Genomic DNA, 24,595 nt, shown 5'->3' with positions numbered 1-24,595 from the left:
GGAACCAATTGGCAGGGCCATTGGAATTAGGCGGCAGGGGAGGACCAAGTTATGTGGAAGGGTTGACTAAATTATGCAGCAAGAAAAAGCTAATTATGCACTATTTTGTCACTGTTATACATATAAACACCATAAGGGCAAATGTTTCACATTAATAAAAGCAGTTGAACACCTACATTCAACAGTATACATCAACAGTATGCCACCTGTAGCTTGGTTCTAGTGGCACTTGTGCACGGGACTTGTGAGAGGGCATTGACATACCACTTTGGGAGCTACACGGAATTATACAAAAAAGTGATGAAGGGGATGCTTGAATCAATCTCAGCCACTGATAATTACTAGGCCGCTACCCAGTCCATTGGTATTTTCCACACCACGCCTCCTCAGATTAGAGCTTGCTAGATGAAAACCAGTCTTCAACCTGTTCCAATAGGAACAGTTCATCCTGAACTACCAGGCTAGGTCTTCCCTCAACAGAAACACCATCAACCGAAGACCTGTTTTGTGCTTATTAGGGCTCATCAGTAGGGTATAGCCTGGTTCCAGCGGCACATTGTGCACAGGACCCTCGTCTGGGCATATCCATCATTGTGAATTTGGAATATTCGAGAGAGGATTTTAGGATGTAGTAGAGTCTAATCTTGCTGGGGATACTTGCATCAATTTCACCAAGGTTTTCTCCAGTGCTGGTCTTCTTGTATTCTTCCCACGAGAAGTGCCTGACAGCTGCGTATTAGTGCCTATTTGTAGATTTTATTTTTCTCTCTTCAATTCACTTGCATTCAGGCAAAAGTGTATAAATGTAACACCAAAATAGATTAATTTTAGCCTTCCATGCTCCAACTAAATGAAGTCCAACCAGTTCCAGATATATCACATTACATTCTGAAACGCATATTGAGAAGGCAAGTTATCTTCAAGGCAGATACCTGCAAATCATTAGCAAACGGATACAGTTTTCATCCTTTTATGCCCGCTCTTTCCCAAGTGGTCTTACATAAATATTGAAAAGACAGGGCGACATAGATGACCCTTGTAGCACTCTGGAAAGAACAAAGACTATTTTGGTGTTGAAGGAACAGATGTACCGCATGTGACCCATTTGAAAAGATCTAATCCATCTTAAGGCCAGTCACCTCAGTCCAGCTTCCTTGAAATGGTCCATCAAAATACTGTTGTCCTCCGTGTTGAAGGACGCAGAGAGATCTAGAAGAACCATGACATTGGAATGTTCCTCGTCACAGTCCATCCTGAGAGGCATGCAGCACTGTTTGAATGGAATCCAAAAATGATATTCCTGTCTACTGACATGACATTTTACAAATGATGATTATGTGTGTTAATGGTGTGTGCCTTTGCACTTATTCTAATTACCTTATTTTGATTAGGTTGTTGTTCGGTCCTGTCCTGATTTATGTTTTAAAATTCCAGGAAGAAAAGCTACAAATTGCAGATCAGGCAGCAGTAATTGCAAGTCCCAGGGAGTGGCCCCAATTCTGAAGCTAAGAGTAGAGCAGGCAGCGTTGGGAAGGGGGGCATATGGCCCTTAGATGTCTAGGGAGAGTGCCTGTCCCTTTTCTGCTTCATTCTTCCCTGAGAGGTATTACCACAACAGATTGAGAGGTTGCTGATAGAAGAAACCCCCTCCCCGTTTGCACATTTGTTGTGAGTTTCCCAGACAGGGAACTGTAAGCCCTACCTTTCCTGCTGACACAAGAGAACAAAGATGGCGGTGTCACCAGTCTGGGATTAGTTCGCAAAATGTCAGGAAAAGACTGAAACTGGTCCCAAAAGTGGACCAGAGGAATATACATTGTTGCTTGTAGCGGTGCTGGAACAATTTCCGGAGTGAAGGTGCTGGCATCAATGTTACATCACTGAAGTCAAAGGGAACATTCCAAGGGTCACACGCAGAGATCAAGTGTAGCACATATATTCAGCAGCAATTTGGTAATGGTGTAGTATATAGCTGGTGGTGCTTTTTGGAGAACACTGTTGCAAACATATTAGTAAAGAATGGTGCGTTAGCGCTCTGTCCTTTACAGACAGCACATTTTCTATTGAAATCTTTGTATCCGTCACACTTTAGAATTACAAAGAAATGTTGCTTAATTTGTACTTTCAGAACTGCTGATATAGTCTGAAACATTTATACACTTTATTTACATTTTATTATGTGTTTGCAAAATAACATCTACTGTACCCCTGCATGATTGACAGACAGTTCACTTTATAAAATTGCCTCACTTTGCTGTCAGAAAAAGCAAACACCATACTGTGTGTAAAAAGAAAAACAGCCATTTTCCAGAAGTTATTGCCTAACATTTGACCCCTGTCTTTGAAGCACAGCAAATGTTACAAGAAAGAAACAACATTTAAATGCATCTTAATTGCTCTTCACCTTCTAAACGTCAGCATGGTTATTTTTGGGGTGCTGCAGCATCCTTGGAACCCGTACTTCCAGCGCATAACTCATAAATACTGAGTAGAAACCAATGTCAGTGTGCCAGGGTACTCTTAGATGTGTGACAGGACACACCCAGCAGAGTAAGTGGAAATTACTTGAGTGACAGAGTTTATTTTTCTAATTCTATTTCTATTTTATTTACTTATAGAGCGCCCGGATCACCCCATCAGGATATCTCCGCGCTAGGACCGAAATAATAAACCAAGGAGGGACAATCAGAATAGTGAGGTTTTCAGCAACTTTCTGAATGCCAGATAGGCCGTGCATTGATGCAAGTGAATGGGGAGTTCATTCCAGTAGTGTGGGGCCAGATGGTGAAAGGCTTTGCCACCTAAACAGGTTTTTTTAAAGTGCGGAACTTGGAGCAGTGCTTTAGCTCCAGAGCGAAGAGGTCTGGAAGGAACATAGCTAACAAATTTGTTGTTTAGGTAGCTGGGGCCTAGGTTGTTTAATGCTTTGTATACAACACAACAGATCTTAAATTTGATCTTCTTCCGTAATGGTAACCAGTGCAGTTTTTGCAGAAGAGGGAGCGATGCGGTTCGGGGGGGGGGGGGGGGGGGCATTGGTCACCAGGCAGGCCACAGTGTTCTGGACCACCTGCAGTTTGTTCATAGAGCTTTCATTGGCTGAGATCAGCAGAGCGTTAAAATAGTCCAGATGGCTTAGGACTAATGACTGAATCAAGGTTTTCCGTGTCGATAGTGGCAGTAAAGGGAAAACTCTTCAGAGTAGGCTAAGGCTATGGAAACATGCTCCAGCTGTGGAGGTGGTATGGTCTCCCAATGTGAGTTTGTGGTCTAATTGAACTCCAAGATTTTTTACCACCTGTTTTGGACATAGGGCAGAACCTAGTTCCTCTGGCCACCAGCCAGGGGACCACTTCACTGTAGCTTCACCAAACAGCATAATCTCTGACTTAGCTGCATTGAGCTGAAGAAAATTTTCTTTCATCCACTCCGCGATGGCCTTCATACCCTCTGCAAAGGTGGTCTGAATGTTGGAATTGGTTTTGTCAAAGTAGAGGAGCAGTTGGGTGTCATCAGCATAGGATATAGGGATGAATCCCAAATTCCTCAGTAGTCTCGCCAAGGGAGTAACATAAATGTTAAACAAGGTAGGGCTCAAACATGAGCCCTGTGGTACTCCCTTGGTCACCCTGGTGGTCTGTGAGCGAAAAGGACCCAGGTTAATGGCAACTTGCTCACTCCCTTCTACTACTTGGGTCAAACTGACCACTATCCACACTAGGAGAGCAGTACACTGGCCGGATGAAAGAAGAGGCTGCCTGCTGGAGAAAGGGTGTTTCCTGACTCTATCCCTCAGAGGAGACGCCTGTCTTGTGAAGTCAGCCCAGATGCCTGGGGACTAAGAAGCTGTGCAAGGGACTTGAGTCATAACAGCCTGACAAGCTGAATCTACTTCGAGGTAAAACCCCAGCTTGCAATTGAAAACAGCGCTGCCATAGTGCCCTATAGAAAGACACTGTCTAGAACAGGGGTCTCCAACCTTTTGTGTAGTGAGAGCTACTTCTGGTCAGTGAAAATCGTCGTGAGCTACTAAACCCCAAGCAACTCGCACATTTTTCCGAGAGACCCCCCCACGCCCAATTTCATTGATTTTAAGCCTAATTTCTTCAGAGCCCATACTGTGGTTTGAACAAAATACTAAAGAGTTCCCGTCTAGATTGGTCTAGTGGGGCCTTCTAAGGTCTAGCATGGGAATGTGCTCCCTCAGTTGAGTGGTCTGGTGGACTGGTCATGAAGGCTGAACCCGGTTCCCCAGTTCCAAATTCGACAGCTCTGGCCATGGTGCCACATCCTCTCCCCCACTGAACACCATCCTTCCCCACTGAGAGAAACTCGCACTGCCTTCAGCTATAACCTAATTGTGCCAGCTATAAACACTTGGATGTGGCTCAATTCAAATTATGCACTTGATAAGAGTAATATGCTGCCTTAAAAAAAAGTTCAAGCAACCACTCATAGGGAATGCAAGATTAAGTAAACAAAGCATGTGAAATGTAAGCAGAAACAACATGATTACCTTAACGATCTCTCACTCACTATTCAGAAATCAGCGAGTGGTTTTACCAGAAAAGTTAAGGACATGACTAGAGGGCCCTGAAGGGAACCGTTTCAATGTCCATTGCTTATAGCCTTATAAAACGTAAGCAGTATGGTTTAAAGACCACATCCATAAACGCAGAGCCATGGTACACATTGTGTTTTCCAATCCACCCATCAACCAGGTATTGCAGTACCTCCAGGAATGGTACACGTTCCCACCTGGGGAACACAATGCTGTTCAAAGAAAGACGAGAAAACAAAAGTAGCGGTTCACTGGCAAACTCTGTAAAGTGATGCTGATGTATTTGGATGTAAATAAAACCAATCTGGCCACTTTGCAACCCCTCTGTCTTGATTTATTTAGTTATGTATTTATTTTTCATATTTGAAACCTTCTATTTCTCTCCATCCCGCTGCACTTTGGAATAGAAAAATGTCAGGAAAAGGGCATTTCTCGCAAGAGTGTTTTTCCTTTTGGATCCATTTCACAGGGAAGCAACTAAATGAAAGAAGGAAAGAGAGGTTGTGAACCGTTTCTTCAAGTCACGGTTTTCAGTAAGTGAGAAGCAAGACAGAAAGAGAGGGAATAATAGGAAGAGAGGGGGTACAGCTGCCAGCACAAAAAAGAAGAGGACATTGCCCGAGTTCTATTCCTTCTCTGCCCATCCCCGAACGTCCACGAAAGCAAGCCGAGCCTTATCTTAATGCCTTTGTCCGCCCCCAAAATAGTGCCGCCTGGGGCGGACCGCCCCCACCGCCCCACCCTAGCTATGCCACTGAATATCGGCCCAGCCCCAGTCAGTGCCTGAAAGGACTTTTTAATTTTAAACGTTGCCTGCCACTGCGCTTTTTTACTGAAGGCAGATCTAAAGTGCAGTGGCAGACAACGCTAAAATCAAAAGGCCTTGCAAGCACTGAGAACTTTTACCCGGCGACTCGGCTCATGCAGGGTCAGGGGCCCCTCTTACCTCAGAGCTGCTCCGGGAGGCCCAAGTGAAGTCAGTGGACTGGAAGATGATGGGAAGTGCGGTGCCAGCCTGGAAAAGGCAGGTGGCGCGTTAGTAGGAGGATAAACGTCACGGTCTTCAGCCCGCCCCGCCCCAGCTAAGCTCACTACAGCCAATCAGAGCAGCTGGTTTGTGTGGGGGCGGGCAAGGACTGTTTAGTTGTGGAAAAGGGCTGAAAGTTGTGAAAGAAAATGACGGGATACAAAATAAAATTGTAAATGACGTCTCAAAAATTAAATAGCAGCGTGAGCTACTCTCAGAGGGTCGGCGAGCTACCGGTAGCTCGCAATCGACCTGTTGGAGACCCCTGGTCTAGAAAAAGAGAGCCAAGTGTGCAAGAGAACAAAGCACAACAAATTCTGCAATGTTGGAGGTTCCTAGAAGGGGGACCCTGATGGGTGACTCCAATCCTAAGAGCAGAGCTGTGAAGCCTTGTGCAAATCTGTTCACTACTTCCCACAATCACTTGTGTGCTGCAACACTGGAGCTCCAGCAGTTTCCTGGAAAGATGGGGCACCCATCACGCCATGAAATTCCAAGTGGAATTCAGCTTATATTTTCAGTATGCGAGGTGATGGGTACCCCAGGGAGAACTGAGCACCATTGCTCTATTTTTGTATTTACCTTCTTGCTAAGAGATATAGGACCGTGAAACAACCGACCCCAGAGAAACTGCAGGGCCTCTCCAGAACTGGCAGTATGGGACTCCCTAGTCCCACAGAGTGGAGCAATGTCCTTTTCTTAGCTCCAACACCTGATCGCAGGCGGGGGGAACAGCAGCAACAACTGGCTTCTCAGCCCGGTGCAACAAGCACAGTGCTGCAGTGGACAGTAAAATGGCCTAGACTGTATGCCTCAGGAGGCACTTTGCAATCTCTGTGATGTGCCTCTTTACGGGGGAACCCGCAATTGAGATGCATGCCAAGTGTGTGTATCAAGTTAAAGTGAAAATGTCAAGGAGGAGATATTTTACGGACCTGTCCATAGCCTGACCAAGGGTCTTGGAAAGAAAACTGCATCAAGGAAAAGGAACACCCTATAAGGCCTTTGAGACTTCAAAAATGTTCATATTTGGCTTGTCGTGCACCCAGAAGGGCAGGGGTAGCACACATGGACGTCATTTAGCAATCACCAGGGGTTGCTGCTGCGACCCCTGGCTTGCCCCTCGATATCCCTGGCACCGCATTTGCGACCCCTGAGCTCAGAGGTAGCAAAAGCAGTGCCAGGAACACAGGAGAAGCGCGTCCTTATAAACACGGGTTGGGGCTCCAATCTCCTTGTTTTTGTCATTTATTTATTCCACTAATATTGAATACTTATTATTCATTATTAGTGCAATACAAAAATGCAGTACAATTAGCTGGAAAAAATTGTTTTAAATGTATGTCGTGTGCATGCATGAGGGTGTTTATATGAGAGTGTAAGTATGTGTTATTCTGTGTGTATGTGTAAGCATCTGTGTGTGAGTGAACTTAAAGGTCAAATGGTGTGTGATGTCACTTCCGCTACCCCTGACTTCTTGGTGAATTGAATTTCATGATAGCACAGAATGTTCTATTAAGTTCTGGGATCTGCCAGGCAGGGTCCTTCTAGGATTGTTCGGTTAGGAGGATGTTAAAATTTAATTTCCACAGTAACTGTGATTATTGTTAGTGCATTATTTTTGCCACGTAAATATTTTATCTGTATTTGTGACCTTATGTGTAGTGCACAACTTTTTGTGCATCAGAGTACTTTTCCTTTTTTTTAAATTAAAAGCACTGACCGGGCAGTGATTTATTGAATGTTATGTTCATTACTGAGCCCTGAGTTTCCAATTCACTTCACCTCACTGAGGGAGCCTTGGACTGCTCTGCCATCACTGCCTTGAGAGCCAAGTGTTTAAAGGGGTGCTTGGTTTTCATTCTGGGGTGACAATAGTAAAAGGATCCTGTGACACCAGTGGTAAATGACCTCAGTCGATACAACTGGGGTTCAGTACCCCTGGTTGCCCTTCGGCCCCCCGAAAAAGTCTACCTATCTTCCATGGGATGTGTCTGATAATTGTGGAATTTGTGTTGGAAGCAGGAAGCCATATACGCCTGCAGTCCAGGCGCTCACAGCATGACTGCGACTGATCCTCCCAGAGGGAGATAAAGGCTGTACGTCTGCCTGATCTCACTGGAGTGTGGTCCTGGATTCCTACCTGGGGGTTCCTACTGCTTTTAAGATTACCCATGCATGGTGACGAGGAAGTACCGACTCGGGACTGTGGTGAGCTGCTTGCCATTGAAACCCCATCAGCACTGGAATTCACTCGTGCCTCCCTGAGTGCTCATTCAGCCATAACTACCAGCAGAGTACCCTGCATTTCCAACGGAAACATTATTTAACAAAATAACACGTTACCGTAAGTATTATCACTGGTTTCTGTGTTGAGAGCCAAAACGTGTACCAAAGGTAAGTGGCATTTGTGTGGGGGAAAACAGGGCACAGGAGCAAAGGGATTGTTTAAGAGAGGTAAATACCTGTAACTGGGGACAAAACTCATGTTCACAGAAATAGTTTGGGCTGGGGCACAGCAACAGATTAATGTGACGGCCTATTAGATGCATGAGTTAAAGGAACACAAGAGGCGTTGCGCATTCTAAATCAGTTTCGGGGGAGGGGGGATTTTCTGTAACTGGTAAAATATGTCATGTTTACAGGTGCAGAATCTTTTGAAGAAAAAATTATTATATTCGTATCTATGACAGCCTAAAAAGAATCCTACACTTTTGCTCTCACCTCTGCTCTGTGTGTCTCCTGCTCCAGCTTTATGAGCTCTCTCTGGATTAAGGTTCGGTGCTGTTCCTTAAGCCAATGCCTCCTTGCCTGGGCCAGTGAAAAAGCCAAGTCCATATCCAGGTGCTGGGAGCCGCCAATCTGAAATAACCACAAAGATAATCCATCAGTTATAAACTCTATGTAGAGGAACTTCGTTGTAACTTTTGGGTGTTGGGACTTCCCTTCTTCAAGGAAGAAGAGCAGATGGTACTAGCAGATGGCACTGTCCTTCAGTGCACCTCTAGTCCTGCTCTGTTTAATGTCATCTTTTAGACATGGCAAACCACACACTTGATATTCTGCATGAAATAAGATGCAACGACTCCCACCTTATTTTACAGACCACAAGAGGGTGAGAGGCTGATTCCCATTCATCGGTGCACACACATCCTCTGTATGATCTGAGCTCTCCGGTTACCGGTTGCCTGAGTGCAGAGATGCTGTGAAGGCAGCAGGTTGGCAGAAGAGCCAGGTGACAGGTGAGCGCTGCATCTCAGTGTCTCCCGCCATTAGTTACTGGAGGCGCGCACACAGACCTAGCCACAGTGACTTTATTCCCGGATCATATAGTAACTATGAAACATATTATCATATTCTAAAACGTAACTTTGGTTGTCAAGGACAGAAACGCCTTTCAAAGTTGTTTAACAAAGGGATCCGCAATACCCAAAGACCAGAGGCAAAGGTATACTTCTGAACTGTTGGGGTGTAAAATGCCACCCGGAAATCCCATAGAATGATGCAAAGAACAATTATCAATATATACTCATTGGCCCTTTCCATTGTCAATGGACCAGGACCATAACACCTCAGACTTTCAGAAGGTCACCTGCCTAATCCTGTCAATTCATTCTTGCCCATCCAACATCAAACCTTCTGTTGCTTCCCTCAGTAGTGAGTCACCGGCCCCTACCCTCCTGTTGATCAAACTTTTTCCCATCACTTTCAAGACCTGCCGGCGAACTACCTTTTTCACATTGGTGTAGCAGAGAACTTGCCTGCTTCTTTACCACTGATTCCACCATACTCTCTATCTGTCCCAATGGGGCACATCACACCTGCTTTGATTTCTTCAGTTTTAGTGCCTCAGCGCTGCTGCTCTGTCTTTCATTCTCTTATCCATGTCTACAGTCCTCCCTGAATATGCTCATATTCCCTATCAGCATCCTTGGTGTCCTGTTGCTCCCTACCATCACAAATATTAGAAAAGTACCAAAAACCTCACCAAAAAACGTATTTGTGTATATTTATGTAGCTATGACGCTATTCAATCCCTTTTTTCCATTATTTTCCAAAAATCATATTGGGGGATTTGCACAGCAACCCTAGTATATATTTTGAAGGCTAGTGTTATATTTTTATATTTTCAGTGTCAGGAACCACCACCCTAATACTACAAACCAATGTTATCTTTTCCATTTGGCAAACCTCTTCGTCTCTGATCTTCCTGCATAAATACAATTTTAACAAATTCCCCTGCCAAGCTCACCTCTTTTATAGCAGAGGCTTCATAATCCAGTGCATAGCAGCCTCTGTTTTTAAAATTGCACCCCTTTCCCTTCATTTTCCATACCACCTTCGGCTACTTCCTTCACATGCTCATGTTTCTGTACTTCGTGGTGTTTTCCCGCCATCCACCTTTGGCTGTGTGTGGAATACACCCTTTTAATCTGACCAAGCTTTGCTCTTTATGGGTCTACAGTGTTGGGGTGTATGTTTTCCTCTCCAAGCCTCCTCGATCCATCAACCTCCACATACCTTTTTTCATGCTCGCTTTGCCTCTTTTCTTTCTATGTGTGCTCCATACAGGGGGGCAGGACTCAGTATTAAAAACCCCAGGGACATATTCTCCAGAACGTGTGATAACCATCGCAAAATTAGCTTTACGCAACTCTTCACATCGCAGTCTATCGTGGGAAAATAACTCTGTGTCAACGTGGTATTCTCAAGCCGGCGGCACCATGAGATAGTCCCACGTTAAAACCAACACGACACCGCAAAAATGCAAAACACGAACGCGAAAAAAGTTGTGATGAGGCCAAGCGCAAAACAAAAATCACTAATAACCAGCGACAGGCCTGCAATTCCCACGCATCATGTGGGAAAATGCACTATAAAAGCAGAACAAGAAAAACACACCAAAAACTAAATAAACTGCGTAGCAACATGGATGCACCCGGACCGCGTGCCCAGGTCAACACGAACCCCATAAGCCCCACAGACCACCAGCAAGGAACCTCAGGCTCTGGGAAGGCCAAGGAGAAGAGGAAGACGGGGTACAGTCCGCATGATAACCGGATCGTCGTCACAAAGTAACAGAACACTAACGACAACTGTCCGTCACCTCAGCCGTGTCATTGGCAACACAGATGGAAACATGGCATTCGATCGTGAATGCAGTCGGAGTGTCGAGGAGGCCAAGATGCGCTGGCATGATGTGAAAAACCAAACCAAGCAGAAACACGCTGCCAACAGGAAGGCAGCAACGGCGAATGGAGGTGGAAGTCCAGCGCCACAGGAGGAGCTGGAGCAAATGGCGGCCACAGTCACGGTGCAAGGAGTCGGGAGTCCGGACACAGCTCGACATGACCTGACACAACATCAACAGGATGAGTAACGAACTGGGACTGGAGGGACAGGAGGTTACAGGCACAATGGCACACATGCACAACGGCGTGAAGCACACCGCACTCCCACAATGACCCTGGGTCATGTCCCAGATCCCTCTGGCACACTGCAGCACACATACAAACATCAAGTAGGCCCCCGTCGACCATGTGCCCAAAGGGGTCACCCCCACACATCACCAATTCCACAACACACACATGCACCCATGCGAAACACAGCAAAGATGCGTATTTGTGAGCCACACCGACAATGGAAGTGACACTACATGATGAGCAGCATGGCTGGAGTACAATCACCATGACATTGTGCGCGCCACGACACTGAGGGGGCTGAGTGTAGACCACATCCAGAAAGGAGCAGGTCACGCTCTAACACATCCACGTGCACCTACAACCCATGACGTCAAAAACACATCTGCAGACAAACAATGCACAAGAGTGCAAAAACCGCCCAAGAGCACAAATGACCCATGTCGCCAACATCACAGCACCTTAAAAGCACAAAAGTCAAAGGCACACCACCTCCAAGGGATAAGGGGCAGCAAAATCACAGCTGCAGGGGCGACTCTCCCAACAATGCAGCACACATACATGGCAATAACAGCACATTCACATGGACAACAATGTGGTACACAGTGCAACACTTACACTGCAGAACAGAGGACCCAACTGGGTCCGCTTGTGCGTAGAAAAAGGCCAATCACATCTGACATAGCAGGAAACTGTGAGATGAAAATGTACGTGTACAATCTCACCTATGTCATGTAGTCCAAATGTCCACTGTCCCGCATGAAATAGTCCGCTCCTCCCAAACAGTCACAATGTACATTGCCATGCAGTCTGTATGTACACTTGAACAATGCGTCAGAATACATGCCAACACAATGTCAACAAGCGTCTCCCCCTCACATTGCAGAGGGACAAATAACACCTCCAGGAGAGCAGACCAGACAACTCTACAGTGATGCTGAAGAGGACCTCCACACTTCCGACACCGACACCCTACAACAGTTCATGGACATCTTAGGCAATCGACCTCCAGGAGCAGGGTAGCTCAGCTGCATCGAGGATACCCCAGCCCCTGCACAGACCACACAGCTGGACGCACCCACCACCACGGCTGGCTCCCAGCAGCCCACTGAAGCACACATCGCATTTCAAGGCTAGGTGTCAGACTGCCAGAAGGGGGTGGCCGAACAGGTGCGGGTGGGGTTCTACCTCATGGAAGCCGAACTAGATCACATACATGGGTGTCTAAGTCCCATCAGGGACCACCTACACTCCCCAACGGAGACACACACTGCGACACATGCCTTTGCACATTTCCAGCACTGAACCACACCCAGAGCCACGGTATAAACATCCACACCCCCATTCTGGACTGGCGTTTGCCGGTCTAGTTCACTCCTCTTACATATTGAATGGGGGAGGACAAAGCTACATGTGCAAGGTCTCACCCGCTGCCTGCGGTGACATGGCTGCGACCACTGTACACGACACAATGTTATGTTGTAGGGCCTGGGGCCCTAATGCATACATCATGAACACACGGACACACTCAGATAGTTAGTTGAACTGGCTACGGGCACGTGCGCTCAACACCTTTTATTGCCAGGGTCACATGTACAGTGACGCCTGTGCTGGATGTGTGTGGGGTGAGTGTAAGCCAGCCCTCATGGATTCGTTGGTGCTGGCAACAACTTGAACAGTGATCACAATTAAAGCGGAAACAGAAAACACCAGCATAACAGAAACAACTGTGAAGCATCATGGTGGTAGCCGGAGAAAGTACAGTGTTCACCCAATATGCAACCACAATGGTCCATGAGGTGTGGTGCACTGAGTCAGTGGCACCTGAAGAGCTGATCAGGGTCCAAGCTGATGATGGCACCCACGACATGTGTGAGCAACTCTGATAGTCTGGAAGTAAGACACCTCTGACTCTGGCACCTGTTGTTTGGAGTTGGTCCTGGCGGTGGTGGCGTGTGCATACTGTGGTGATGCGACATCCGGGCAGGTCAGGAATCGATTTGATGTGTGAGCCCAGGTGGACCACAGTTGAGGCCGGAAGAAGCAGACAGCGCAGGGCCACAGACACATGGCGTTGATGTGCCTCAGGCCACCGACACAGAGGCCTTCCAATATTCATTTAGAAAGGGTCCATGACCTGAACTGCACAGAGTTAGTGGCCCCGGATGCACTGCGGCCGGCACAGGCACACCGCCACGGGTCGATGACTTGCGGTGCAGTGAGATAAGGCCACGCAAGCAGAGCGCATCCTCGTCGATGTTCAAGGTGAATGTAGCGGAGATTTGCGTGGGACAGCGGAAGGTGTCCTCCAGGGCATGATGCAGAGGGCAGAAGGAAGCGGCAAATGAAGGAGTGGAATGCTACAGCCTCATTTTTGCCACAAAGTCAGTATCACCAACATGATGATGAAGACAACCCCCAGCCCATAGACTCAGTTGCCATCAAAGTTCAACCAGAAAGTGTTCATGGATGTCGGGGAAAGGGGATGCAGTCTGTGATGGGGCCAGCACAATGATATAACCTCTGCCCTAAATAAATCAAGTCTCAGATCCAAATTTTTGACCTACTGGACCGCAGTGTAGGCTGGAGGCAGTAGTCAGCAAGGAACCGCAGACAGGTGTCGTTCGGATGCTAGGCACGGATTTGGTGGTACCACATCAAAGGGAGTACAGTGACATAAAATCTACCATAAAGTGTGTACTCTGCCATTGCATAATCAAGACTCAGTTCCACATGTGTGACCTACATGACCGCTGTGTAGGTCGGAGGCAGAGGTCAGCATGGGCCAACCGCTGTTCGACACGCTCCTCCTGGAACTCTGACACACAACGTTGAAATGGCATGTGGGGATGACTTGATGTTGACGGAGGTAGAAGCAACAGAGCTGACCGGGTGTTTAGCCAGCGACGATGCCGTGTCCTGCCCCATAGGGACTGGATTGGATTGGTGTGAGGTCCACTAGACCGCATTGTAGGCCGAAGACGTTGTCAGCAAGGGGCCACAGACACGTGTGGTTGTAATGCTATGCACAGAGTAGGTGGCGCCACATCGAAGGGAGTATAGTAATTTTAACTTTGCATTAACATGTGCACTCTGCCATTGCATAATCAAGACTCAGTTCCAAATGTGTGACCTACTTGGCAGCTGTCTAGGCCGGTGGAGTATATCAACGAGAAAAGAGTACAGGCCTGTGTCGCGGAGGCCGTGATGGTCTGAGGAGGCTGCCAAGGTCGCAGGCCTCGGGCTTGTAGCTTGAGCCGGCACATGGTGGGCCCTCTTTGACACACGCCGGTGTCGGAAGGTTAGCAGTGAGGCCTCGGTGCGCAGGGGTGGACAAGACGGGTTCGGGGACCAACGGGCCGGGGTGCAGCAGGCGCACAGGATCGCCGGCAACACCGCTCATGGCGACGGCGTCGGCCTCGTGGCGGGCTGGGAGGCGCCGTCCTGTTAGACACGTTGGGCATTCTGGAAGAGAACCACGCCCAAAGCTACATGCTTTTTATTCACAAAAGGCTCACAAGGTCACTGGTAACATTTCCTTATGCTCTATTACGCAGCTGTAGTGTACAATACAGACATTTACCAAAGGAGGCGGAAAGAACTCCACCTGGGTAGATATTTTGTGCAAAACTGTGAGCTCCTATTGTATAAAAAGGCAGGTGCAGTTCCTTTGTGGCCAAGTCATTCAAACAGCAACTGACACACACACACTCACACACCCACTCACAGATGCACCCAAACACTCACTCAGACACCCATGCACCCCCTCAGACCCATACAGCCACTCACAAAGCCACCCATAGACCCATTCAGATACTCACTTACCCACTCACAGACCGACTCAGACACTCATGCACCTACTTACAAACCAATATAGACACACTTGCAGCCATTCACAGACCCACTCAGAGACTCACGCACCCACTCACAAGCAGACTCACACACTCATGGAGGCACTCACAAACCCACTCTGACTCTCTCACACCCACTCACAGAGACACTCAGACACTCACTCAGACACTCATACACCCACTCAGATACTCACACACCTACTCACAGACTCACTGAGGTACTCAGGCACCTACACACACACCCAGTGAGACACTTATGCAAGCACTCCCACACCTACTCACTTACCCACTCACAGACCCACTCAGACACTCATGCACCTACTTACAAACTAATACAGACACACTTGCAGCCATTCACAGACCCACTCAGAGACTCACGCACCCACTCACAAGCAGACTCACACACTCATGGAGGCACTCACAAACCCACTCTGACTCTCTCACACCCACTCACAGAGACACTCAGACACTCATGCACCCACTCAGATACTCACACACCTACTCACAGACTCACTGAGGTACTCAGGCACCCACACACACACCCAGTGAGACACTTATGCAAGCACTCCCACACCTACTCAGACACTCATACACCCACTTACACACCCATTGAGACACTCACGCACTCAGTCACACACCCACTGAGACACTCATGCACTCACTCACACACTCATTTTCAAAGGTTTCAGGTCATAGTAAGCAGTAGCGGCTGCTGGAGGGAGTGCTGCCGGGTGGTGATGCAGGGTGGGGGAGGGGCATGGTGGGGGGTAGTAAACTCTGGATTATGGCCCAAGTATACAAATAAATAAATAAAACGAATTTCATTGTGCACGCTGCATTGCATTTGGCGTTGGGCCATAATCCGGAGTTTACTACCCCCCACCTTGCCCTTCCCCCACCCCACATCACCGCCCGGCAGCACTCCCTACAGGAGCCGCTACTGACAGTAAGAAAAGAAAATTTAAAAAAACCTTAGCAATTCACTTATAAAACCAAAGGTTACAGAGATGTTGAGATAATATAGTTAAAAAACTACATTTAAAAAAGCATAGAAATTCACGGAAAAACCCAAAGGTTACAGGGTAATTATAGTTAGGAAATAAAATTAAAACAAGCTTATAAATTCACTGAAAAAAACAAAGATTACAGGGAGGTATAATTAGGAAAAAGAATTTAAAAAATCTTAGAAAATTCACTGAAAAAACAAAGGTTATAGGGACTTTATAGTTAGACTCACATTTCACTCGTACAACACCAGTGAAATTCAGCAGCTATAGTTACATGAGCTAACTGTAACTTATACCTCCGCAATACACCGCTATGAACTCACATATTACATCACTCATGGCATGGGCAGTGACATCAATGATGACATCTCAAATGACATCACTGATGACATTACTGATGACATCATACACAGAACCACTCACACACCCACTCACACTCCCATACAACCTCTCATACACCCACTCCCACACATACCCATTTACAGAACAGACCCTTACAAGTACTTACACACCAGCTCACTGATCCATAGAGCCACTAACAGATCCATTCACTTATACAGCCACTCACACAACCACTAAGTCACCCATATAGCCACTCATGCACCCACTCACTCACCAGTAGAGCCAATCACATATATAGTCATACAGACATATAGACACTTACACACCCACTCATACACCCATACAGTCACTCACACACTGAGGCAGTCACCCATATAGCTACTCACACAGCCACTCACTCACCCATACAGTTACTCACACACCCTATCACTCACTCATACAGATACTAACAAATGTACACACTCAACTATACAGTCACTGACACAAGCATACACTCACCCATACAGCCACTCTCACATTTACTCACTCACCCACACAGTCACTCACTCACACACCCACTCACTCACCCACACACCGATTATGCATCCATGCAGTCACCCATACAGCCACTCACCCACCCCATCACTTATCTTCACATGCCTCTCACATACCTAATTACTCACCCATACATCACTGGCTCACCCCCTCACTCACCCAATAAGCTGCTCACACAGCCACTCAGACACCGATACAGCCACTCACACACCCACTCACTCACCCATACAGCCTCTCACACATCCACTCACTCACCTATACAGCCACTCACACAGCCATTCACTCACCCATACACCTAGTCACACAGCCACCCACTCACCCATACAGCCAATCAAACACCCTAAATTAACCTGTTCTCACCCTCTGGTAGCTTGGCACAGAGCAGTCAGGCTTGACTTAAGAGGCAATGAGTAAAGTATTTGTGCAACACATCAAACAGTAAAACTGTGAAAACACCACACAAAGAGATTTCACATCAAGTTAGAAAAATAGCTCTTCATTTAATGAACAAAACAAGACCAAAACTACATAAATCCAATAAGTGTAACTGAAGGTATGAATTTTGAAATGATAAACTGAAATGTAGTGCTTAATAGCATAAAGCCCCAACTGGGGTTATCTGGTCGCACTAGATCAGGTCAAATCCCAAGGTTCAGGCCAACCGTGATGGAGCGCTGTTCAGATGCAGGGACCAGCCTTGACCCACTAAAAAAGTACCTTTAATGTGTCAACTTTGAGGACAATGTGGGGAACAGGGGAGGCGATGCGTCGTCGTAGATCCTTAGGGTGGAGGTGATGCATCAGTTCTGAGGCGTGTAAAGTCAAGGATACGTCGGAAATGGAGGTGATGCTTCGAGCAGTCAGTGAAGCGATGTACTTGATCATTGCAGCTTCAGCGGTGCACCGTTATCGATGGAGATTTGCCAGTTCCGAGCCATGCAAAGTCGAAGATGCATCGAGCAGTTAGAGAAGCGATGTAGTCGATCCTCGCAGCGATGAGTCATTGTCGATGGAGATGCACCTGTTCTGAGAAGCACAACGGCATTGATGTGTTAGCTTTTGCTGGAGCTGCACTTTATACCCACGTCCAATGACCGAGGACTGGGTTGGCACCACTTGACAGGACAAGACTTGCCACAAGCAAAGTCTGGGTACTGTAGCAGGGTGAGTTGAGGCCTTCGATGTCCCTGAGACTTAGAACATGGGGCAAGTCAGCATGCCCTTGAAGTCACTCTGGGTTCAAGCGATGTAGGTCCAGTCAGGCCAGAGGGTAGCAGGACAACACAGTAGAAAAGCAGTTCTTCAACAGCCCAGCAAAGTGTCAGTCCTTTATCAGCACAGCAGTCCTGCCTCCTAGCAGAGTCTTCACAGGTACAGTAGTGTACTGAGTTGGTAGTGCCAGAGGTCCAGTATTATAACCAGTTGTGCCTTTGAAGTGGGGGTGTCTTCAAAGAGGGTCTTTGAAGTGCACAGAGGTCCTCTCTTTCTGCCCTGGCTCTAGACCCACTACAAGGGGGTGGGTATGCAGCCCACGTTCCCTTTGTGTGTGGCTGTCTAGAGGAAATACACAAAGTCCAGCTGTCACCCAGCCCAGCTAGTGATCAAAGACAGGCAGCAGACACCAAATGGTTAAGAGCAGATGAATGCCTACCTTTCTAAAAGAGGCATTTTCAAAATAGCAACAATAAATCCAACCTACCAGTAAAGAGGTTTTGTCATTATCATTCCATAGGTACTAAACACGACAGAGCTACCTCCTCTCTATTAGGAATTAGAACATATTAAATGTAATAAGGAATCCCAAATTTAAACCTAAGAGGGAGGTAGGCCTCCCAGTGGTGAAAGAAATGAGTTTGGAAGTTGTTTACTACAAGGACATGTAAAACCTACTAGCAGCATTTAATTTAAAGGCCCTAGGCACATGTAGTGTACTGTACTAGGGACTTATAAGTAAATTAAATGTGCCAATGGTGGATACATCGATTAAACCATGTTTAGGGGAGGGAGCACATGCTTTTTAGCACTGGTTAGCATTGGTAAAGGGCTCAGAACCCTAAACCCAACATAAACGAGGTCAGATAAAGAGGAGGAGGAAGGCAAAATGTTTGGGGTAACCCTTCCAAGAGGGAGATTTTCCAAATGTAATGATTAAGGGAAATTATTTGTAATGGCCTGTGTTAGACCTGGCACATTGGCATGGGTCTCCCTTCCATTTGTTTGCTGTTGCCTCATATATTTTTGCTGGTGTTAGTTGCTCAGGGCACTGTGCCACTGCTGTCCAGTGCCACAGTGCAAGTGCTCCCTATTGTAAATTAATGTATAATTTGTGATTCCATGATTGGTTGGTTTGGTTTACTTGTCAGACCCTAGTACAGTGCACCAGGAGTGCCCAGGGCTTGTAAATCAAAATACTGCTGGTGGGCTTGCAGCACTGGTTGTGCCACCCACGGAAGCAGCCTGTAAACATGTGTCTAAGGTCTGCCATTGCAGAGCCTGTGTGCAGTCTGGTACCGTAAACCATCCCTTTTCTTCATATCAGACGCACCTATGGTAGGCCCAAGGGCAGGGTGCATTGTAAGGATAAGGTAGGACATACCCTGGTGTGTGTGGCATGTTCTAATAGTGAATTACAGCCATTTTTGTTTTTCATTATTGCAAGGCTACCTATTCTCCATAGGCCAGAATGGGCAGTTTGGTTATTACATTTTATAATCTTAACTGACTCAGAGAACATGGTAGAAATTCGAATTTAGTATGCCTGAACTCAGGATGATAAAATACATCTTTTAGTGAAGTTGGTTTGAACATTCTTTGTTTGAAAATGCCACTTTTAGAAATTAGAAGAGACAAGATGAGCCTGCACTCCTCTTGAAAAGACACCATCCTTAAATGTTTTCATATAATTGCGTGCTACCAGTAGTGTGCGGATCGCCCCAAACCACAATAGTAAAGTATGTATGAAAAAACTGAGCACTGTCCTTGCACTCTTTTGCTGGTGCACTGCGCTGAGTGGGAACAACTCCCTCCAATGAATTGTGTTCCTCCAGGTAATCCACGGTAATCTTTTTAATCAATGTAATATTTTCTTTCCTTGTTGTTCTTTAATTCTTAATATCCTTCACCACAACGAAGACAGTAAGATGCAATCTGTAGTCTTTATTAGACATTCCAAATACATACTGTATGCCATTTTAAGCTTCGTACAGTAATACGCACAAATTCATCTCTATGTAAAATGAGCATGACATATATTGACCCAATGCATTTCGAGCCCAATGGGCTCTTCATCAGGGGAATCTAAAACATAAAATTGAACAGTGTCACTTAATTTTACCATCATAATTCATGTATGCTAACATTACGCTATCAATACATTGTGAAAAATACTAGTGCAAACCAAAACATGCATATTACCCCCTCCCTTCACCCAATCATTTAAAGAGAAAATCGTAATAATAAATGCAGCACTCTACCATCCTCCCATCTTAACCTAACTAGTTTTAGCCGAAGTCTTTAAACAGTACACGATAAATCACTTCCTGTTGGGGCTCATCAACCCTCTTCGATAGTCTCCCGTTTTCACTCCTAAATAACGCCTACCCTAAACCATCCATTACCATGCTCAGTTCCTTCCAATCACACCAAATTACAAGCTGCCCCTTGCTAATGCCTCCAAAACACTCTCTTCCTTTCCTGTTATCCCTCACTATAACCATGTCTGTATACCCTCGTTCTCTAACTCGCTCGTTTTTTTCTTGTTCACATTCGCATGCAGCAACTTCAAACAGCCTCACCTGTTTTCTCTCCTCTCTGTGAAAAAGTTACCACCTTGTGCTTACTCTTTGTATAATCGATGCGTACACGCTCACGTCCTCTTAAATAACCATCAGCCACACTCGTATTTACCTCCACGTGACTCTGCCCCCTTCACCTGCACCCGATGTTATCAAAAAAACTACTCCTAAAATCTCCACCTCAAAAACTGCAACTCCCACAATGCACTCGCGTTCCCCAAAAAAGACATAAAGCGCTGCCTGTCACTACATTTCTAACTCCCGAGTGTCATGCTGCCAATGTAAAGTGAATGAACCTCATTGGCAATCCCAAAAATTATGCTCCTCTAAAAATTAATAACAGTGACATACTATGCTTTCTTGCGTAGCCCTTAAATCAAAATCCATATTTATATACATGAAGATAAATCACTGAAACCAAAATCCATGATTATGTTCATAAAAATGCCATAAATATCAAACACCTATTTGAACTGAAAAGTGCGAAAAATGAATAATACCAAAACATTTCATGAGTCATAATGACCTGTCCATGTCAAATGTTCAATAATGATGTTGCTCTTATCGGTCCATATTTACTCTGTCTCCACGGTGACAAACTCAAATTCGTGGTGGTCTCCTGTTTCTAATCACATACACTTAATCGCCGAGGTGCAAGAACTCGTTGAGGCGATGAATTCTAAGCAGAAGAGACAAGATGAGCCTGCACTTCTTATCTTGAAAAGACACCATCCTTAAATGTTTTCATATAATTGCGTGCTATCAGTAGTGTGCGGATCGCCCCAAACCACAATAGTAAAGTATTGGACAAGGACAGTGCTCAGTTTCTTCATACACTTTTAGAAAGTAGGCATTTTCTTGTCTAACCATTCAAACCTGCCTCTGCTAGGCTGTGTATTCCTTTGTCTGGTTTCTGTGCATGACAGGGCTGGGGGATTCCAAGAGACAGGATGAGTCAGCCCAGTGGTGAATAGAGAGATCTGCATCTAGATGGGTGGGAGGAGTTGCACCTGGGACCTGAATAGGGGTGTGCCTTCCCTCCACAATGCTGGCTCCACCTCCTGGGGAGCAGCTGATGTCTCTGCCCTGCACAGTGAATGAAGAGAAGGAATCCTGTCAACAAAGTGCTCTAGGGCTGTACTTGCCTTCCACAATGCTGGCTCCACCTCCTGTGGGGCGTCTGATGTTTCTGCCCTACACTGTGAAAGGAAAGGAGAAGTCTGGTAAACAGAGTGATTAGGAACTGGTTTCGACTGGGCAAAGGCCCCTCTGCCCTCAGAGGACAAAGGATTTTGGAGTATAAGTATTGAGACCCTGATCCCAAGAATTTAGATCACTTTGGGAAAACAGGAAGCACCTCTGCTGAGGGAGGAACCAGAAGAAGCTGAGGAGGAACTATCCCTGAACCTGGGGGATTGGCCTGCAGTGGTTGCCTTACTGCCAAAGAGAGGAGAAAGGAACTTTGTGTGTACTTTTGCTCAACTTGTGAAGGATCTCCAAGGGCTTGGAAAAGAGCTCGCCTCCTGCTGAAGTCTCAGGAACAACAGACTTCACCCCCCAGCTTTCCAGAGTTCTTTGGAAGTGCCTGCTGCTGGAGAAGCGTGCCGCCATCAGAGCTGTTGTCTTCGCATCTCGTAAAGTGTGTCGCCGCTGCAGCATCGCATCGAGTGGAAGCGTCTCGCATCATCCAGGAAGTGTCTCGCAACACCGAAGAAGCGTGTCGTCATCGCAGCCATCGTAGCTGCCGCATTGCACCGCATCAAGAGAAGCACCTCGCATCCATGGAGAAGCGTGCCGTCGTCGGAGCTGCTGTTGTCACATCGCGTAAAGGGGTGTCGCCGCTGCAACATCGCATCGAGCGGAAGCGTCTCGCAAAGGTCAGAGAAGAGTGTCCCTGCCAAGGTCGCTGTCATCGCATCGCGTAAAGGGTGTCGCCGCTGCAGCTGAAGCATCGAGTCGAGACTTTTCGCAACATCGGAGAAGCGTACCGCATCTGGAAGATCTTCACGTCTTTATTTCTTTGCACCAAAATCTTCATCGCATCAACATCGTGCAACACTTTCGTTGCCCTGTGTGTCGCATCTAAAAGGTACATTGACTTAAAGTGTCGCATCTAAGAACTTAAGAGGGCTAAGCAAAATTCTACCATCTAAATTAACAGTATTGTGTATTTTTGTCGTTTAATGGTCTTGTGGTAAATCTATATAAAGAATACTTATTTTTTATATAAAACCTGTGTGGTGTCCATTTGTAGTGTTGTCATTTGATTACTGTATGTGTTCACAAATGCTTTACACACTGCCTCTGAGATAAGACTGTCTGCTCATGCCAAGCTACCAAGGGGGTGAGCAGGGGTTATTTTAGGAGTGTACCCCCTTACCCTGACTAGAGGCGAGGGTCCCTATTTTTCACAAGTGCATACCTGTGCCAACTAGAGACCCCCAAGTCTAACAGCCTGGAATAAAGGTGGGCATAGCCCTTGCACGCTAGAACAGAACATTCTACTGATCCAGAGCCTGTTTTGTATCAACAGACCTGTGAGAGACGCTGCTGTGCCTGAACAACTTGTGTAACCTTGTGTAGATATCTCTCACACGATAAACTCTTCTTTATGTAGAGTTATGCAGATATTTTTCAACTTCAATTTTTGTAAAACAAAATTGCCAACTTCCTCACTCCATGGTAAACGTTTTAAAAACACCTTATGAACTGGCCCAAAACAGGGTGCCCTCCTTCGCACACTACCCTAAAAATGTCAGAACTGGAAGAAGATGTAATTTGTCACAAGTCTGCTAATTTTTCAATGTGAAAGGGTAGAATGGCAATGTGGGAAATGCTATTGCCATCAACAAGGAAGTAACAAGGAACCTGCAGAATGTATATATATATATATATTCTGCAGCACACATAGATGAATACACCTCTCAGGATTGTTTTTGTGCAGGAAGGGGCAAAACAATCCTGAATGCAACATAGGCACCCTTGCACCATGGTGAAAGGGTGCCTGTGTTGGTGCTAGGCAGCCAAAACGGAATCACAGCAGGAACAAAGGCAGGATTGCACCATATTCTTTTAAATAAGGCACATTTCTGCCCTTTCCTGGTCACGCAACAAGGTGACTTGCTGTGCTGCAGTGCGAGACATCCTCATAAATATGGCCCTTTGTCTATTCATTTTCCCTTGATTAAAGTGCTCATAGGAAGGGAGAAATGATATATAGGGGCATATTCTCAAGAACGTGTGATAACTACAACAAAATTAGCTTAAAGCAACTCTTCACATCGCAGTCTATTGCGAGAAAATAACGCTGTGTCAACGTGGTATTCCCAACGCCGCAAAAATGCAAAACACAAACGTGAAAATAGTAGCGATGACGCAAATCGCAATACAAAAATCAGCGAAAACCATCCACAGGCCTGCAATTCCCACAGGTCATGCGGGAAAATGCACAATAAAACTAGAAAAAAAACATACAAACAAAAGCCAAACAACAGCGAAGCACAATGGAGGTAGTCGGAGCAAGTATAGAGGACAACCAGAATTCCACAAGCCCCACGGAGGACCAGCCTGGGACCTCGGGATCAGGGAAGGGCAAGGACAAAAAAAGTCGGAAGAAGCTGTTCAGTCCGCAGGAAAACAAGATCCTGATAACGGAGGTGATAGAACACCATCAACTACTGTTCGTCACCTCCACTGTGTCACTGGAAACTAAAAATGGAATATGGCAGACCATCGTGGACAAGGTGAATGCAGTTGGAGTGCTGAAGAGGACAAAGGAAGAGGTCAAGTGGCGCTGGAATGATGTGAAGCGCAAAACCAAGCAGAAAGTCGCAAACAACCGGAAGGCAGCAATGCAGACTGGAGGTGGGAGTCCAGCGTCACAGGAGGAGCTGGACCAGATGGAGGAAATGGTGTCCACCGTCATCAGTGGGGAGACGGTGGCAGGAGTTGGGGGCCCGGACACTGCTCAACATGACCGGACACAACAGCAACAGGGTGAGTAACGACCAGGGACTGGGGGGACGAGGGGAGATGGGCATAATGGTACACATGCACTAT

At 46.4% G+C, this 24,595-nt stretch overlaps 1 protein-coding gene across 1 annotated transcript in view; it reads right to left on the bottom strand.

The window, feature by feature from the left end:
* The window catches only part of LOC146810779 (uncharacterized), a 176,759-nt gene that overhangs the window by 21,601 nt on the left and 130,563 nt on the right, over positions 1-24,595 (bottom strand). Inside the window, exon 9 of the mRNA XM_085614446.1 lies at positions 8,313-8,450. Coding sequence (XP_085470572.1) covers positions 8,313-8,450 — 138 coding nt within the window. The remainder of the gene's footprint in view (positions 1-8,312; positions 8,451-24,595) is intronic.

The sequence above is a fragment of the Triturus cristatus genome, chromosome 7 (assembly GCF_964204655.1).
Source record: "Triturus cristatus chromosome 7, aTriCri1.1, whole genome shotgun sequence".
In the NCBI taxonomy this organism is placed as follows: Eukaryota; Metazoa; Chordata; class Amphibia; order Caudata; family Salamandridae; genus Triturus; species Triturus cristatus.
This window is presented reverse-complemented; position numbering and strand designations above follow the sequence as displayed.